This window comes from Siphateles boraxobius, unplaced genomic scaffold, assembly GCF_051911475.1.
Source record: "Siphateles boraxobius isolate OS27281-9 unplaced genomic scaffold, OSU_SipBor_1 16, whole genome shotgun sequence".
In the NCBI taxonomy this organism is placed as follows: domain Eukaryota; kingdom Metazoa; phylum Chordata; class Actinopteri; order Cypriniformes; family Leuciscidae; genus Siphateles; species Siphateles boraxobius.
In genome coordinates, this window is record NW_027508766.1 from 11,070,184 (window position 1) to 11,089,569 (window position 19,386).

A 19,386-nucleotide genomic window follows, 5' to 3' on the forward strand; every position below is an offset into this window, starting at 1 on the left:
TAGAGTCTTGAGCTGCACGAGTAGGCGTTGACGTGCACGCGCCAGACGGAGTGAATCCAGCATCCTCCCTCTAGTCTTTCCTGATGTCTTGAGACTGAGAGCGTGCGCGATTAGGCTCATTAAGGAACAAAGTATTTGATGTTAAGAGTGTAAATCAAACAGGCATTGTGAGCTGCCCGGTTTCTTTCAGTCGTGATGTTGAGGGTTGTGGTGTTGGTGGGTCTGCTGGCTGTGGAGGGATCTGCGGTTGCGCTGCCCATTAACGGTAAGACACTTACAGAATCTTTCTTTGCCATGGACAAACAGGGTAGGCTAATCAACTTTAGTAACTTAAAGTTCTTTGGTAAGCTGAGCTAATTTCACGTTAGGTGCTTATACGTTAACTTAATTTGAAATTAACTTCTTATGCAAGACTAATTGGTCGAAAGTTTAAATCCTGAGCAACTCCGTTTATGGTAATTATTGTTTTTTGTATTATTATTTAAATGGGTTAAGTTACCAAGTTACCGTTTAATCTCTTCTGGGAAAAAGTTTAAACCAGCTTTGAAAAGTTAAGTAGCCATGAGCATTTTAGCAGGGAGTTATGCTACTAGTATAATACTATACAAATATAAATAATAAACATAAATCTAAAGTTTAAATCAGGGGCAATAAATGTTAACTGTCAGCCAATTTTTATTTTTTTACTGTAATAAAAACACATTTTAATTTATTGAAACTAGTGAGAGTGGTAATGAACTACATTACTAAATGCATCCAAGTAATCATGAAATCCCTTCTGTAAAAAAAAATTCGCGTCTGCGCGCTGTGCCCGGGAAACCGAAACTTAATTAGCCTACGTATCTTCTTGTCCTCTATGTTTTGACAGCGTGTGCTGTTTACCGGTAATGCCTTTGACAAGTGTTTTCCTCAGCGAATAACATTTTATGGTTATACTTATCTGTAAATGTTAGAAAGACCAGCGTATTATTTCCTTTTAGCAAATTCTGACAACAGGCGTCTTGTTTTAAACGTCAATGGTGCGCGCATGCGCGTCAAACAGACAAAAATAAAAAGCAGCAGTTATAAATAAAAAACACATTTTCATAAAAAAAATTTTTTTTTAGAAATTAAGTGTAGGTTTAAACATATACATGTAACACTATAATCACATTTACGAGAGCAGTAACAGTAATTTACTTGTTGGTATAGGCCATTTATCTAATAATAGTCCAGTCATTTTATGAAAAAAGGTTGAACAAATTGCAACAGAAGCAAACTCAACTGATTTTGTATCCTCAATATGTCCTGAGTAAGGGAAAAAAAGCCCCGAAGAATCCCATTCGGGGAAAGTTTCGAAAAAGACCCAAATATATCCCATTCATACACCTATTCATTCTTTTTCTTACGTGAAAAGGGTAAAAATTTTAACCTTTAGATATCATCATGAAAATCACTGAGTTGATTAACATGGACAAACGGTGCATAATATAATTACGTATTCGCTAATTTGCATAATTACCCAAACAGTTCTAAACATTGGGTATAGCCAGGTGAAAATGTTTTTTTGAATCTTGTTGACATATAACAGTAAACTATTTAATATTAAGGTCTGAATGGAACCCATTTATGCTACCCATGAACATTAATACAGGAAGAAGTACTTTAGAAACCAGCCTTTATTAATTATTATTGCAGAGATCGGGTTTGGGCATTGAGTGAATTATGTACGTAATTAGATTTTTTGATCCAGACACTTTTTATTTCACCTATCTTTTGTCTTCTGCATTCTCCTTACCCGTGTCTCCTGTTCTTCCCTCAGACTCATCCCCCAGAAACATTCCCACGGACCCAGCCCCAAACCCCATCTCTGCCATAATAATTAATAAAGGCTGGTTTCTAAAGTACTTCTTCCTGCATTAATGTTCATGGGTAGCATAAATGGGTTCCATTCAGACCTTAATATTAAATAGTTTACTGTTATATGTCAACAAGATTAAACAAGACATTTTCACCTGGCTATACCCAATGTTTAGAACTGTTTGGGTAATTATGCAAATTAGCTAATACGTAATTATATTATGCACGTTTGTCCATGTTAACAAACAATTTCAAAAAACTTGTAATACATTTTTTGTTTGTCTTGATGTAAGTAATCAACTCAGTGATTTTCATGATGATATCTAAAGGTTAAAATTTTTACCCTATTCACGTGAGAAAAATAATGAATAGGCGTACATGAATGGGATATATTTGGGTCTTTTTCGAAACTTTCCCCTAATGGGATTCTTCGGGGCTTTTTTTTTTCCTTACTCAGGACATATTGAGGATACAAAACCAGTTGAGTTTGCTTCTGTTGCAATTTGTTCAAGGTTGACCCCCATTTTGGCTTAAAATGACAGGACTAAAAATAAATACTGTTTAGAGGAGTGCATTTGTGTTCTTCTCGTGGTATAGGCTACCTAGTACACATTAGCATTTTGTGCTTTATTTTTCGTTTTTTTAATTAGTCGTTTCAATTTCTACTTTAAAAATTATTTGAATTTTAATCTTTTTTGCTTATACCTGTACCTGAAGTAGACATAGGCCTATATGTTTTCATAGGTTTATTTTACACATTGTGTGGAGGACAGCACTTGGCAGGGTGGTGAATATTATAGAGTATTAACAATTGTTAAATATTACATTCAAATTAATTTTTATTGATTTGAAAAAGATCTATTTTTTTCATCCGATTAATAAAAAAATGAATAACCTGTAGCCCAAACAGTAGAGAGTTGGCACGCTTGCAACGCCATGGTCATGGTTTCGATTCCCAGGGAAAGCAAGAACTGATAAGAACGTAAATGTGTATCATGAAATGCACTGTAAGTTGATTTGGATAAAAGCGTCTACCAAATGCATAAATGTAGCCTAAATGTAACCGAGATTAAACGATCATTCGTTTGTTGCAGCTCTATGAAGGCAGAGAGCTAAAACCAGCAATCCTTATTTATTTAAGCAGGGTAGTATTAGTATATTTGAATATATAAATATTAATCTAAAATATTTAAATAAATAAAATTAAGGGACAATAAATGAATAATACATCAAACTATATATACATATATTGCACAAGATATATATATATATATATCCAGATAGATAGTTTTTTTTCTTTTTCATTTATATGTTCCATGTGTAACAATGACGCACAATATTAACAAGAAGATTTATGTGACTTTTTTTTTCGCTAAACATTTTACACGTTTTTTTCAGGAACGTTAATTCGGACATTTTCGGGTTATTTCCTCACCGTCACCGATGAGCCAATATTTGATTATCTGGACGTGCAGGACGAAGGCAGCGGTCAAGCATCCAAACCCAGGAAAGATCACCACCACCCTGTGCCTAAAAATACCTATCACATCTCTCAGGAGGCCTCCAGCTTCCTCACAGGCCGCGTGGTGACCGCTGTCATCCCTACAATATATATTATAGTGTTTATTATCAGCGCTCCTCTAAATCTGCTGGCGCTTGTCATGTTTGTGCGCAAAGTGAGACCAAAGAAACCGGCTGCGATTTATATGATGAATCTAGCCTGCGCTGACCTTCTGTTCGTCCTCGTCCTTCCGTTTAGAATAGCCTACAATTACAACGGAAATAACTGGATATACGGGGCTGGGATGTGTCGTTTCGTCACGGCTGCTTTCTATTGCAACATGTACTGTTCAGTGCTTCTGATTATGTGCATTAGTGTGGATCGCTTTATGGCTGTCGTCTACCCGATGGACTCGCTTACCTGGCGCAGTCCTCAAACCGCGTCCGTCGTGTGCGCCGCCATGTGGCTTTTGTCCATCGGCGGGGCGATGCCTTTGCTGATTTCCAATCAGACCGTTCACTTACCTGACCTGGGCATAACCACGTGTCACGACGTCCTTGACATCCACCATCTCCGCGAATATTACCTGTACTTCTTCCCTGTCATCTCTTCACTTTTCTTTTTCATTCCGCTCATTTTTAGCTCCGTTTGCTACCTGCGCATCATCCAGGCCTTGTGCGCAGCCAACGTGGAAAACCGTGCGAAAAAAACACGGGCCGTTTTTATGGCGGTAACTGTTTTTGCCGTTTTTGTCATCTGCTTCACACCAACAAACGTCATCCTGTTGGCGCATTACGTGCAGTTCGCTCGCAAGCAAAACGATGCGTCCTACGCCGCGTACCTGGTCTCCACGTGCATCGGGAGCGTCAGCTGCTGTCTGGACCCCCTCATCTACTACTTTGGGTCGTCTCAGTGCCAAAAACAGGTTCTCGCCTTTCTCAAGTGTCAGGAGGTCTCGGGGATGGAGAGGAGCGCACAGTTCACCAGCAGCACCAGGTCAAGCAAGGTTGAGACTTTTAAAAGCAGCGTGAGCAACCAGTACAGGAAGCTGATGGCATGATGGTCTGATGGCTGCTTGAGAACTTTGCAACTGGCCAGAGTAAGAGACTTTCTCAAACCAGCTGCAGCAGGTTTCCAAGGACTTTAAATCATATTTCATTTAACCAGGTCTAGCTCAGTAGAATGGTGGGGGTTGATTGCACTATCATTCATTGGAACTCTTTAATTATTCATGCATTTTTTGTATCCAAATGACTCTATTGGCACTTCAACCATTTCTGTGCACCTGTAATGTCTTTGCTAATGTATAAAATCTTGCTTTATTTTTGGATTAATTTGTGACCATGTCAAATAGCTAATGAAAACATTTTTAAAGTAGGCAACATATCAGATAAGAATGCTTGTAAAGATTAAAATTGTTTAACATATTTCTGATTACTGTAATTTGCATGCTATCTTAATGGACCAGCTGGCTGTTTTTTATGAAGTTGCCTGGTGTGTTCTTTTTGTCTTTGATGAGTAGGTAGATGTTACAATATATAGGCCTAGCTATACTGTTAGGTTTGGGGTCAGAAAATGAATAGGCCTACTTTATTCAGAAAGGATGCAATACATTGATCAAGTGATGGTAAAGACATGTATAATGTTACAAAAGATTAATATTTCTTCTCAACGAATCAGTCTGCTAAGGGGTAAGGCCGAACTTGATATTTAAAAGTCAATGAATTTGAATTTGAGACTGGTAGTGAGTGTAACATTTTTGACGCGCCAAACAAGTCAGTCTCTGAGTAACACAATTGATGTAAGCTAAGCTACGGAATGAACTTCATTCCGTAAAATAAGTACAATTAACTACGCAAAAAGCATTTCGAACAGTTCACCCCTTATCACGTCCATCAAAAACTTAGGCTGTCTCTCGGTTGGATAGAGCTAAAAACATACCACATGGACATCAATCACTTCACTGAATACTTGCTGGCCAATAAATAAATAAATATTACCTTACGATCAACCTGTATTGAGATCCACATAATTTGAATATCAGACATCGATGCCTGTGTCCAAAACGTGCACAGCACGGTTGTATTTCCCACACTACGGATGTTTTGAATGAGTCATCGCTTTCCAAGAAGAGTGAAAATGGGGGCCTGAGCGTAGGCCTATTTATCATTTCTATCTGTGTCAGGGACGACGTAGACCTACCTAATACATAATTGACTCTCAAAAGCAAAAATTCAGAAATCACAGTTTCCATAAAAATATTAGGCAGCACAACTGTTTTCAGCATTGATAATAATAATAGATTGTTGAGAAGCAAATCAGCATTATCATTTCAGGACACTTAAGAGTAGGCTAATGATTCTGAAAATTCAACTTTGCCATCACAGAAATAAATTAAATTTTAAAAAACAATTTATCAGAAAACGGTCATTTTAAAATGTAATATTTCACAATATTACTGTATGTTCGATGAAATAAGTGCAGCATTGTTGAGGAAGACAGACTTTCAAAAACGTTTTAAAAATCCCCGAACTTTTCAACAATATTGTATAACAATGCACATTATGTAAATAAAGGCATAACGAATATTTTTGCCCTGCTAAAATTAGTAATTGGTCACCGACATATTTTGTGCTTTAAACTGGTTGTAGGGGTGTCTGTCTCCAAGCTATTTAACTAATCCTGCTCACTTTTCTTTTCTTTTCTTTTTTTATCCAGCAAGAGCACATCAGTTGAACAATTAATCAGTGAGAAACAATGTAGTTTTAAATCAACACCAGTATTAACTAAACTCTCAGAAAAAAAGGCACTCACTGTGGCGGTACCTTTTCAAAAGGTACACATTTGTACTTAAAGAGTGCATATTAGTCCCTCAAATGTATATTGGTACCAAAAGTGCACATATTAGTACCTAAATTGTACATATTAGAAACTTTTTGAAGGGTACTGTTCCAGTGACAGCTTTTGTACCTTATTTTTTCTGAGAGTGTAGCAGGGTGGGACCAATATAAATATTCATGGTGCCCTGTGCAGTTTTTTTTTCCCCAGAAAGGTCATATACACAAACACTACAAATGGCGAAAATGATTTTTATATCAGCATATCCAAATTCTTCACAGATAGCTGTATTTACAAGAACAAATCCAACATGAAAAGAACTGAGGTGAGTCTTAAAAATGTAAGTTCAGAATATACATTAGTCTTTTTCCACAGCCTAACGGAAATTAAGCGAAACTGTGGTTTGCCCAAACAATGTGTTTGTTACAAGGTGATTTTGCCAGTGGTGGTTGTCTGGACAAATTCATTGCATTGAAGCTAAAAACCTTGTTTAAACTTGTGAAAATAACTTATATTGAATGAAAGCCTTGAAAAATCTACCACATATTTAGTTGCTCAACTAAAAAAAAAAACATTTGCTTTTCAAACATAACAGTGTGTAACTGTAAATAATGCTAATCTAAAAGTGGAAGTTATAATTGGGGAACTGTTGTATGAAATACTTCCTTGGTATCAGCTATACTGCATAGAACAGAAAAAAAATGTTTATAAAAAAGGAAACATGTACACAGAAAATGGAAAGATTTAAGAATAAAAAACAAAAAAGATTGATGTCCAGTCCAGCCATGTGTGAATCCAAACAAGACACAGACATTAACCATGTAATGAAAAAAAATGTTGAAAAAAGCTTGTTCTAGGTGTCTTCTGCTTCCTTTCATGGCTTGCTTGAGTTTGTTTAGATTTGGAGTAGGATGACATCACTGTAATTCACGATAGTTCAACAAAGACAAAATGAGTAAAAAACCAAAGAGCCGGTGGAGAGAAGATTCTGTTTAGTCAATTAACATGGTAAAAACGTGTAATTTCACTCCTGTGCTGTCCTCTCACACACTCATTGTCATGTTTGGAGAATACTGCAAGAAGACAAGAAGGTATTTTAAATGACAGCTGCTGCTGTACTTAACAAATGGGCCTATGGAAAAGAAAATTCTGCATACATACACTTTCACTTTGAAATGGGTTGAGGAAGTTGCCACTCATTTCTCCATCCTCTCTTGGTGTGCCAGGCTGATTATTCATGCTGAGGTTTCCTGGTGAGCTCTGATGAAGTTGAAAAAAGATGAAGTTTGAGGACAGCAACCACATTGAATTTCCAAGAAATGTACGTCAGAGTTTAAATACTGTATCTTTCAAAACAGTACAGAAATGTCCCATACCTTTGGGAGGCTTTCAATGTCACCAGATCCTGTTGAATGGGGAGGGAAAGGAAAAGACTAAAGTTTTGAATGAAAGGCAAGAATGTGCAAATGGATGGAAAATATGTTTGTGTTTGGCATTGTGCTGTGTCAGTTAAATCTGTCACACCTAATGAACCATTTATATGATGAGGCTCCATGCCAGCAATGCTGCCTATTGGGCCATCGACACCTGAACCTAAAGGAAACTGAAAGGAAAAATGTCATAAGGAAAACAAAGTATACTTCTTATGTTCTCATTTTTAAAAAATACTCACATTTGGTCTGTTTCCATTTGGAGGGACTGAGCTGATCATGGTGTACATGTTGTCACTCGAATTGTTTGACTCTAAAATCAATATTGTACATCACACATTAGTTTTTTCATAATTAGCTAAAGATAAAAGAACCGACTTGGTATGGGTAAACAATACAGTGTTTCTTGCTGTCTAGCATCTACATAGGCTGCTACTAGCTTTTATGCTAATGCTATCTGAAATAGAACCATGTTGACTGATGTGAAACACTGCATTACATCATAGCAGCAACTCACAAGAATATTAATTGACCCTCACTGCTGATGCCAATACTGTTAGCAAATGTTGCTAAAGGCTGGAATACATGACATGACTTTTAAAATCTAAACAGTCATATCTTAAAATCTGTTCAGTTTTGTATGGTTTAGGATACAAGACTGAACAGATTTTAAATCACTATGTACTGTATAATAAAACACTTGACGACTTTGTAAATATTTACAGAGAAAAACTGGGCATCATACACTAAATAAATGAGGATCGCACTCTACCAAACTTCCAAGTCATTAAAAAATAAACTCCCGGATAATTGTGGCTTATTACTAGGAGACGCATGACAAATGAAAACAATATGTCCTAAAATATACAGCGTTTTTAATCATTTTCATCCGTGTGTAAGGGGATCGTTTTGACAACATTGTTGTCTTTACGCAAAAAACTCAATGGAAAAACGTTTCTGTTTTAAGTACATTGTTGTCGTGTAAAAGTACCCTTTGTCCTAAGATTTAAAAAAATTACCTGCAGGACTGGGCATGATGGGTGTCCCGGGAGGTCCGCCTCCTGCTGGGGGACCCTGCAAACACACTGATTCTGCTTATTCACATGACCAGAATGTTACCCAAAACGTACCTAAGACAAGGTAAAGTACCAGAGAAACCATAGACACCATTACATTACCTACCGAATAACTGCCAGGAGACGCAGATGAATAAGGGATCTGCAGGGAGAAAGAAAATGTACTGGTATTTATAATGTTTAGGATGCAAGACTTCTGATCAATTATCATGCCATGTTGAGAACTAACCGAATTGTTATTTGGAGGATTGGGCCATGGTCTTCCTCCTGCAGGACCCCTTTACACAACAGCATACAAATATATAGTTATATACAATTTATACAGTACGACAATAGGGATTCTGACTTAATGATTGCTAAAGTATTTAGGGAATGATGATGAACTGTGATCTGAATATAATTACATGTTAATCCCAGGCATTCCGGGTCCCAATATGGCATTTAGGGGAGGTCTCATCCCACCACCATAGTTCTGGAACATCAATTATACCCAATAATACATTACAATACACTCAAGTTTGTGAACACGGTAACATGCTTACACAACTTTACCTAATTTTCCATGGATAACTCACCTGTGGTCCAATAGGAACCATTCCTCGAGGGGTCATCCGCTGCATAGGCCCACTCATGTTGGGATGGCCTTACAAATGGGCAAATTAAGCAAAGAGGTTGCTTCATATATGTCATAGTTTTATGTATTATTATGGCTGTTTAGGGAATCTACAGACTTTTTTCACAATTTCTATAATTATAGAAAGAAATCTGGCAATTGTTGAATGGATTCAACACACAATCAAATTAGCCAAAGTATTTAATTAAAAAACACAAAGGGCAGAAGTAGAAGTGTTGATTTGATCATAAGAGTTGTTAGTATTTTAAATACCTGGCTGTCTGGTAGGATCCATCCCACTGGGAAGGAGAGGCTGATTCCCAGGCCCCAAAGCCTGTTCAAAACCATTCAGATTGAAGTATCAGGCATTATAATGAAAACCTAGTTCCAGAAAGCAGAATATGTGAAAATACCTGATTGGGTATTCTGAGAGAGCCTCTGGGCCCACCTGGGTATCGAGGAGACATAAACTGCTGAGGAAACACAAGGACAGAGAACAATTGATCAATTCAATTTTCAAAAACTGAGCACAAATCCTTCTTGGTTTACCCAGCAGGCAAACCAGAGCAACGGGCACTATAAATCACACCACCAGATGGCAACACTGCATTTCTATGTTAAACCTTGTCCATCCTTATGGACATTTTTGTCTTTTTCAGTTTCGTTTTTTTGTGCCTATGTGCCTATGTGCTTTTTAAATGCATATTCTTGGTCTTAAAGTGAATGATTAATCGATGCTCATTATTCTATTTTGGCATTATTTGACCAAACTCACATTCAGGTTTGGCTCCATTCTGGAAAATAACACCTACTTTTTAATCACCAAATCCCAATGAACATAATATCCTGTTTTACTTGTACATCAAACAATGTATGTCAAATGGCTTGCAAACAGCATTTCACATTGACTTCAAAATGAAAAGGGCAAGTACTGTTTCAACAGATGTGTAGTAAACCATGCTATGTTTGTGATGACCAAAGCAGATATCTCATAGGGCTGGTAAAGGTAAAACCAGATCAAACTGAGTGAGTTTGAGAGGAGAACTGAAAAAAAGGATTGTTAGAGCTGACGGCTGGATTCTTCTGGAATCTGAGTTTAAGACTATCAACAAGCGAATGTCAATACACATCAGGCAGGACAGCAGCTCTCAGACTGCCTGCCGACAGTTAATCAATGTATGTTCTGGTGCATTTTAAACTGACGTACACACAGCCCAGTGTTTATGCACTCCAAAAATACCAAATTATAACAGATAATTAAACAAATAATTGAAAAGACACACATTTCTCTTTCCAATTAAAAACATCAAAGTATGGAAATGTTTGCATAATCTGCTGTTATAGACATCCACATATAGTTTTCTTGGCCTGAATAAATATTTAATTGCCCATTCATTATAATCTCTCCTGACTCAGCACTGTCTCCCCGGCTCAACTGTCAATCACAGAGGAAGAAAATTATTTATTTTTATACAGTATTCCACACCTCTATTATCTGAATTGAAATTTTTTTTTACATGCTGCTCGTTTGTTGTGGTATAATCCTGTTTCAGGCATTTAATATAACTGTCTTCCAATGGCCTTTATCAATAAGATATTTTTTATATAAGGTATGCACAAAAAGACAAACAAACTCATGTTTATCAAATCAGAAGTGTCTCAGTGCAATACATTTAATATGTATGTGTTTACCTGGAAAAATCCCGGGGGCAAGGGCATACCATCCCCAGGAGGACTTCCAATCACCGGACTCTGTGTTGCACTCTATAGGACACACACAAACACACAACTCAGTTTAAATACCCACACAAAGGACAGGGGAAGAGGAGAAGGATTTCACATGTAACAAATCACTTTGAGAATATCATGCTCTATAAATAACCTGAAAATTATTGTATTTTTCGAAGAGCCAGTGCAATAAACATGCAGCAAAATTTTATTTTAAGCATTGGTGCTGTACAATAATTATAACTAATTTCTTATAAGACAAGTTACTGTACACTGCAAACATCAGATGCAAAAGTCACAACACAATAAGCAGGCACATTGTGACCACATTTAGTATAAAGAGCATAAAGTATTTCTAAATAAGAGTTTTATTTGAGCTTAGCTCACAGCAGAGGCACGCAGCCAACAGCACGTATATATTTAGCAGCTTAAAGGGACAGTCTACATGGTATTGAAATGAAAAATTAAAATTCTGTCATGATTTACTCACCCTCATGTTCAAAACATGTATGGCTTTTTTTTTCTTCTGTGGAACAAAAAAAAAAAAGATATTTTGAAGAATGCTAGTAACTAAATGTTTTCAGCTCTCATTGACTGCTTTTTTTTCGCGCACACAGTTTCTAACATTCTTCAAAACATATTTTGTCATACAGGTTTGGAATGACATGAGGGTGAGCAAATCATGATAGATTTATTTTAATTATTTTTGGGTGAACTATCTCTATTAGCCAGTAGTTTTAAAACCTCACATCTGATATCACGTGCTCCAGCACTGACAAGCTCATGCACACAAACCTAGGAGTTGAACAATGGGAGGAAATATGAAACAGTGGGAAGACATAGACACTGAGAAGTTGCACCTCCTGGCAAACACATTTTGTCCACTAAATAATTAAAAGCACTAGTGTTGGTGTACTACAGTTTCACTGGCAGTTTAGGCTTTCTACTCACTGGAAATGGAACAGTTTTCATTTTAATGCGATTTTACAGTAATGAATGTCTTATGAGAATCATCTAGAAAAAATGAGAATGACAAGAAAAAAAACATAAGCATCCAGACAAAGTACTGAGAATTTTGGTGTAAAAGGGGCTTAATTGTTGTGAAAATATCATAATATGAACCTAGCCTGCATTCAAAAATAGGATTAATGTAAAGTATAGTTTCTTATGTTTTTTTCATTTTTGCTGGAGGTGAAATGTGGTTTTCAGTCACGTTTTGGGGACAGTCCAGTCATCTCCTCCATGGCTCCACTCATCTGCCCCCCTATGGGTTTTCATCCATCTCCTGAACCTCCAACCCTTATTCTTTCTGCTAATCATCTGTGGATTACCTGAGTTTGTTTAATTAAATAAACCCTTTTTGTTATTTAAGATCTTTGTGCATCTGATGATGCTATCATCATCCTCTGGACTAAACCGTGACAACTAGTATATACAAGTGCAATGAAATTTCTCTGTTTATTTTCTCACTTATAAAGAAACAGCTGTAGGCTACTATACACATGGCCAAAATGTTCCATATTCTTAAGGTTTAAGCCTGCAGTACATTTCCATATTTATTAGATTTGCTCCTGTTTGCAATAAGGAGGCTGCATGAGTGTGTGTGTGTGTGTGTGTGTGTGTGTGTGTGTGTGTGTGTGTGTGTGTGTGTGTGCGTGCGTGCGTGCGTGCGTGCGTGCGTGCGTGCGTGCGTGCGTGCGTGCGTGCGTGCGTGCGTTTGTTTGTGTGTGTGTGTGTGTGTGTGTGTGTGTGTGTATGTGTGTGTGTGTGTGTGTGTGTGTGTGTGTGTGTGTGTGTGTGTGTGTGTGAGATTGCTCCAGTGGCTGGCTGGGTAGAGAGACTCATTTCTCTACTCATTAGAGAAACGTGGGTAGAATGGCAAGTCCCCTTGTCTAGACTTTCTCATCAGCTGCATCAGGACAACATCCCTAGTCCTCACACTCAGAGAGAGAAATAAATCTACTCAGCTCAAATTAGAGAAACAAAAAACATTGGAGGCAGGCTATAAGAACTCTTACACAGAGGATGAAAGGGTAAAGCAAAACTGGAATTCAACATTGAAACAAAACAAAGAATGTCGTACATGTAACTAACTAACCAAACAATCCAAAGTTAACTTGAGAGAGATTGAGATATTGAAATATATCAAAATACAAAAACGGCAAATTCACAAACTGAAATTCATCCTAAATAAAGCAACATTTATAAATAAGGAAATTAAATTTAATCAAATAACAATGGCTATTATTCGCTATACTGTCTGTCCTCCTTTGCTCTCATTCTCACATCTGTTCTTTTAAGCATGTGACTTGTTACATAAGCTCCACTGAGAGACAACAGAGATACATTATAGTGACAGTTGAACCTGAGCCATGTGTATAGGATGGGAAGAGTAGACTTTAAAGCCAGCTGAGAATACAGACAGACCAATATAACAACACGAAATATATCAATGATACCGGCAGGAAGAAAGTCTCTAGTCCTCTATTAATCTCTCTCTCGCCCCCTTCATCCATTCATCCCCTGTCATGCCGACACTTCCTGTTGAAACCCAAAATTGGATGTGGATTTATAGTAGAAAATAAATATATAATTTCCATCATGTCCTTAATGGAATTCGGGACTTTTGCTGTTTGTGCCATTTTACTGACTGTGTCTGTTGGGATTGGTAGTGAGTTCTTACAGTGACTCCGTTTACATTGTTGCGCCAGTATAGTTTGCAACAAGTGACTGTTCTTATAAGCAACTCATTGAGACATGTATTCAACTGACCCAATCAAGAACCCTCATTCATTCAGTAACTGAATAGGTGCTGCATCCAAAATCGCATACTTCCCTACTATATAGTAGGTGAAAAAAAGTATGTGACAAAAGCAGTGTGTCTGAATTCACAGTACTCATAAAATAGTGTACCCGGATGACCTACTACTTCTGGAAAGATTCTGAAGTGTGTATACGATGGACACTTTACTATCCCATGAGGCCAAGGAAGAGGATTTGTGAATGGCCGTGAAGCAATGCAACTGACGCTGGCAGGTCACATGACAATGACATGGTGTATGTAGCACGTCCTGATCACATTTATACTAGAATGTACATTTACGTATAGAGCGTGCTTTTTTTAGCGGTTGTTAAAGTCCCCCTGTATCAATAATTTAAAACTCATCTTAAAATCACCAAAATTACATTTTAAATGTTTTTACATGTGATTTTTTTCAAGGCTTAAAATAGCTTGAATGTACCTCTACACCCTTGCTTAATTTAGCACATGAATATGCAAATTAGCCCCACCTCCAATCACTCACACCAGCTCAGAGATGCACTCGCTTAACTTTACTCAAGTTACTGTAGTAAATGCTGAACAATGGTATTGCTCTTTACAATGTCAAACACATAATGGTAATTAATATGATCAGCCTTTAGCTTGACTATGTTATCAAACAGCTAATAATGTGTTGCTAATATTACACAAACCATGTTTCCGTTCACCATTTCAGTCTGCCTTCCAAGAATCAGCATCCTTAGAATCGCTTTGAACGTCATAAAACGTCAGTGGAGAAAGGCATATAGTTCATCATAATGTCGTAATAAACATCATATACATAATTCAGATGTTATATTGCTAAAAGTACCCGATTTTTTATATGAACAGAAAAATATACCAGGATAACTGGCTTTTCGAGACTCCCCTGCTTGTAGTTAATAATATGCCAAAGCCCACCCGCATACTAATGTGATTTGTTACAGGGTAGTTTGTGACGCAAGAAACACTAGAGATTTCAAACAACATTTTTGAGAGTGTCTTTGGTACACTGCAGTTTTAAGGAAAGAATACTCAGTAATGGTGTTGACTTGTGAATTTGCACATGGTTTGTCTTAAAGTATATTAAAAACACAACAACAACATTAAAAACCTGAAGTAGTTACTTATTCAAAATAAGGACATACTCAAGAAAGCATGTTATTTATGACGCAGCCACCGATTGTCTTTATGAGTGAGCCATTGAATCTTTCACTCAACTGATTCGTTCATCAACACTGATTCATTCAGGAATGCTACTACTGTTCCTTGGAGGCTCAACGTTTGATTCTGCTGTGGCTTTGTTAGGAACTATTTTTAATGCTGGAGCAAAAACAAAGTATCTGGAAAGCTTGTGTCTTACAACCTTGTGTCTTACGACCTTGTGTCTTACGTCTAGCACAGGATGCGTGTTCTAAAAACGTGGAGCTCAAGTTTAAATAAGTTTAGCATTTAACGTCAACTCTGCCCTCTTAATCTTTAATCAAAGTCCTCCTCCCTCTTGCAACAACATCTCTTCTCTGATGACACATTTACGGCGCGAGGGCAGGACAACCTGTTACTCACATGAGATCAGAATCAAAACCCACTCAGTATTTTTTCCTGTTCAAGAAGCCGTTTCACTCTGATATACGTCACAATAGCGAGGAAAAGATGATCCCAACTTCCGTATCATGATCACTTTAAAAACGCGGTTTCACATTCCACTGCCCTGCATTTTGCATTTTTAAAAATGACCCCTTAAGGTACAACATTAGAATGGTTACTTAGAACACTTGTGTAATAAGGATGGAGCCAGAAGCCCCCTGGGTAATGACACAGTCCTATACCCACCAGACAACCTTTCCCATAATATCTGCAGTCTAATCTAATGCAGTGATGAGGTCATCCTCACCACATCTCCTCTCCTGCTGTCTCTCTCTGCTGGAAACGTTCTCTGCTTTACAGATGGCAGACTTTAACCAACCGGTGTGTTTACTTCTGTGTGTGTGTGTGAGGGGGTTACTTCAGGACAACAGTGTTTTCAGTTAACCCGCAATGAACACCCTGCCCAGCTGCTAACTCACTCCACCTCTCTGCCTCTAGAACACGGCAAACCAGACATTACAGAAGCCTCTGAGAAAATGTGCGTGCATACCAATTCAGTTGTGTGTAAAAGTACCCTGGCTCATATTATGCATCAGACCATACTGAGATTAACTACAGAATAATGATTAAATGATTCATTCCATCATACCATTCACCTTTCACACTGGCCCAAACAACACAGTGAGACATGGAAAACATGTAAAAGGGTTTTTTTGTTGAGAAAATAGCCTGTTAATTGTCCTGATAGCAGGGCACTTGTCACACTTTGTTTAGACTAGGAATGTATATTATTTCTCAGCATATCTTGATAATGCAAGATGATATGATATGTAATCTTGAAAAATATTGTGTAAATACATATTTGGTTTGTATTATTTTATTGAGTACTTCATGCAATAATGTCACAATATTATTCAAAATATAACATTATTATTATAATAATAATAATAATAATAATCATCCATAAGAAGTGCTAACCTCATTTCTTTCAAGCTAAAAATGTGTTAAATAGCTTCAAAAACAAGGAAGGAAAAATAAACCACTAAGCCATGCTTGTCAGATCTTATTAGAACAATGAATTAAGATAGTCATTGATGGAACTGCAGATTTTAAAGTGAAAATCTAAATCTGGAGCACCCCAATTTTCTTTAGCAGATAAATGTTTAAGATAAACAAAGATTAAAAAAATCACATGTAGGCTAAACTTTTCAGTGTAGCAGCAATAATCCAAGCTTGAATGTGGGTACACTGTGTGAAATATCTCTCTCCATTCAGGGGTGAAAATCTTCATTAACATGCTTGAATAGGCTGCATAATATTATAAGCTATTTCATGCTGTCGTGCTTCCCCTCTTCCTTTCATGTTTCATTTTCTGCTGTTTGTGTTCTACTCTGTGCGAACACAAAGAAAATGAAAGTGCAGATGAGACTAGCCCTAAGCCAGACAGGAGAAAATCACTAGGGAATATGAAGGATGTGAATGTAAAGACAATATGTTAAAAGCTTATCAGAACTAGACACATCATTTGCTCAGGATTTGCTGATTTATTAAATGGTGCTGATTAAGCTTCTAGGTTACATATGGTAACCCTCGTTCCCTGAAGAAGGGAATGAAGACGCCACGTCGAGACTGACGAATAGGAATCTTGCTAGAGAGGCCAATCTACTTCGAGAGAAACTAAACCAGCCAATGCACATTGGTGTGCAATCATTTGCATCAGCTGTTCAGGCAGGCGGCGCGGGTATATAAGGAGCAGCAGGTTCAATTGCACTTCAGTTTTTTGCTGAGAAGCCGAGCCGTTAAGCTGGCTGGCCCCAACGGGCTGCAGCAGATGTGGTGACGGGACGTGGGCCATGCCAAGTCGTTACCGACAAATAGGTATCCCTACCAAAGGGCCACAACTGATGACCCCATCCAGCGCCCTGTGCAAACCTCATGACCCATCTTGCCTAGAAGGACAATAGGAGAGGGCGTACACAAAGTATCACTGTTATCACTGTTGTTCCGTGATTACCCATACAGTGAGATTATTGGATAACACTGGGAAAGGGTGCCCTTTCTGTTAGGAAGGAGAACGCTGCGAAACCCACATTCTTCCCTGAAGGAGTTATGTGGAAATATACATATGGACTAACCGAAGGTTGTACTGCATATGAATACTGGGTGACTTAGCCCAAAGGAAAGACACAGGCTTCCGTTTAGGAGCAGCCACGTGCCAGCGCGCAGGAGGATGCAACGCCTCTCGTGGAGTAAGCATGCAACCTGAGCAGGCAGGGCATGCCTTGTGCTAGGTAAGCCAAGGCGATGGCATCCACTATCCAGTGGGCCATCCTATGCTTGAAGACAGCATTTCCCTGCTGATGGTCTCCGTAACAGACAAAGAGCTGGTCTGAGGTCCTGAGACTTTGAGTTCTGTCCACGTACAGATGCAGAGTGCGGACGGGACAGAGAATAGCCAGGGCTGGATCTGCCTCCTCCAGGGGCAGCGCTTGCAGGTTCACCACCTGGTCCCTGAAGGGAGTGGTAGGAACCTTGGGCACATAGCCAGGCCGGGGTCTCAGTACAACATGGTTGTCACCCGGCCCGAACTCTAGGCACGATTCGTCGACTGAAAATGCCTGCAGGTCCCCTACCCTCTTGATAAAGCTCAGTGCAACCAGCAGCAAAGTGTTCATGGAGAGAAGCTTTAAGTCTGCTGATTGCAAAGGCTCAAAGGTAGCATCCTTGAGTGCTCGAAGCACCAGGGAAAGGTCCCAAGAGGATATGGAGGAGGGTCGAGGAGGATTTATCCGTCTCGCTGTGTGCTGTGCGTCCGTGCCGAGTGTTTCCTCGGTCAGGCAGTATAACAGCTGGCAATGGGAGGTCTCTGAGGAGGCAAACAGGCCTACTGAGCCTCCCCGAAATCTCTCTCCAGATCAGCTGAACCACCAGGGGGTGGAGTCGCCTTTCTCCGAACCAGCAGGTCCCTGCCCTGTAGCGGCCTCTTTAAGCGGCTCAGAGCGAGATGTACTGCAAGGGCAGTCCTGCCCACAGGAACGAGGGGTCTGACCACGGGCTGAAGGTCTGGTGGCACGCCGTTGTGATTGTCACCCGGTGAGTGCTGTGATGCTATGCCCATCTCGGGACTAGGCCGTGAAGCCAGTGCTGAAGCGGTCTTACATGGAGCAGGCCGAGTGGAGTTACCACTGATGCCCTATGACCCAGGAGCCTCAGAAAAACTTTCAGTAGGACTGCTGTCCTGCTTTGAACGTGTTCAAGCAGCTCAGCACCGACTGAGCGCGATCCTCTGTGAGGCACGCGCTGTCTGTGCGACAGAATCCAACTCCATACAGAGAAAAAGAGATCCTCTGCACTGGGGTGAGTTTGCTCTTCTAACACCCCTCCGTAATTTTTGTGAAGACACGGGGAGACAGGGACAGCCAGAAGGGCAGGATTTTGTACTGATATGTTCGACCCTTGAACGCAAAGCCCAGAAACGGCCTGTGTCGCGGAAGAATCAAGACATGAAAGTACACATCCTTCAGGTCGATCGCTGCAAACCAATCTCGGGGACGGATGCATTAGAAAATGCGTCTCTGCATGAGCATTTTGAACGGTAGCTTGTGGAGACTCCAATTCAAAACTCGCAAGTCCAAGATCGGTCGTAACCCACCGCCTTTCTTGGGTACAATGTATTAGGGACTGTAGTACCCTGACCTCATATCAAGTATAGGGACCGGCTCTATCGCGTCCTTCGCCAGTAGGACTGCGATCTTCGCTCGCAAGACATGGGCCTCAGCTGCTCTCACTGTAGTAGAGTGGATGGCCCGAAACTTGGGGGGAAGCCGGGAAAAACTGAATCGCATGGCCGAGCCTGATGATCCGAATGAGCCAGCGAGATGGACTGGGGTGCGCTAACCATGCTCGCAGAGACCGTACAAGCGAGACCAAAGGGACCGTAGGCGTACCCCGCAGTGGGGCAGCGAGGTGGTACT

The 19,386-nt window shown here is 39.3% G+C and overlaps 2 protein-coding genes across 5 annotated transcripts in view; one reads left to right on the top strand and one right to left on the bottom strand.

The window, feature by feature from the left end:
- Positions 1-18: 18 nt before the first annotated feature.
- f2r (coagulation factor II (thrombin) receptor) lies at positions 19-5,928 on the top strand. Its single transcript, XM_077231580.1, has 2 exons — positions 19-265; positions 3,238-5,928. Exons 1-2 carry the CDS (start codon positions 196-198, stop codon positions 4,398-4,400), a joined length of 1,233 nt encoding a protein of 410 aa, XP_077087695.1. The 5' UTR covers positions 19-195; the 3' UTR covers positions 4,401-5,928.
- Positions 5,929-6,415: 487 nt separating this feature from the next.
- Positions 6,416-19,386, bottom strand: part of ssbp2a (single stranded DNA binding protein 2a) — a 37,755-nt gene continuing 24,784 nt past the window's right edge. For 3 of the 4 annotated variants that reach the window (XM_077231581.1, XM_077231583.1, XM_077231584.1), the window contains 13 exons: positions 10,990-11,061; positions 9,711-9,770; positions 9,571-9,631; positions 9,260-9,327; positions 9,089-9,156; positions 8,914-8,962; positions 8,791-8,826; positions 8,628-8,682; positions 7,851-7,921; positions 7,703-7,781; positions 7,555-7,583; positions 7,340-7,438; positions 6,416-7,251 (listed from right to left, as the gene is read on the bottom strand). In XM_077231581.1, coding sequence (XP_077087696.1) covers positions 7,222-7,251; positions 7,340-7,438; positions 7,555-7,583; positions 7,703-7,781; positions 7,851-7,921; positions 8,628-8,682; positions 8,791-8,826; positions 8,914-8,962; positions 9,089-9,156; positions 9,260-9,327; positions 9,571-9,631; positions 9,711-9,770; positions 10,990-11,061 — 777 coding nt within the window. In that variant the 3' untranslated portion in view covers positions 6,416-7,221. The remainder of the gene's footprint in view (positions 7,252-7,339; positions 7,439-7,554; positions 7,584-7,702; positions 7,782-7,850; positions 7,922-8,627; positions 8,683-8,790; positions 8,827-8,913; positions 8,963-9,088; positions 9,157-9,259; positions 9,328-9,570; positions 9,632-9,710; positions 9,771-10,989; positions 11,062-19,386) is intronic. The other variant, XM_077231582.1, reaches the window with a different exon arrangement.

Excerpts from the sequence above, each read along its gene's own strand:
- f2r (XM_077231580.1), top strand. The coding sequence starts at position 196 with ATGTTGAGGGTTGTGGTGTTGGTGGGTCTGCTGGCTGTGGAGGGATCT. Across the intron at positions 266-3,237 it reads GGTTGCGCTGCCCATTAACG|GAACGTTAATTCGGACATTT; the intron begins GTAAGACACTTA and ends CGTTTTTTTCAG.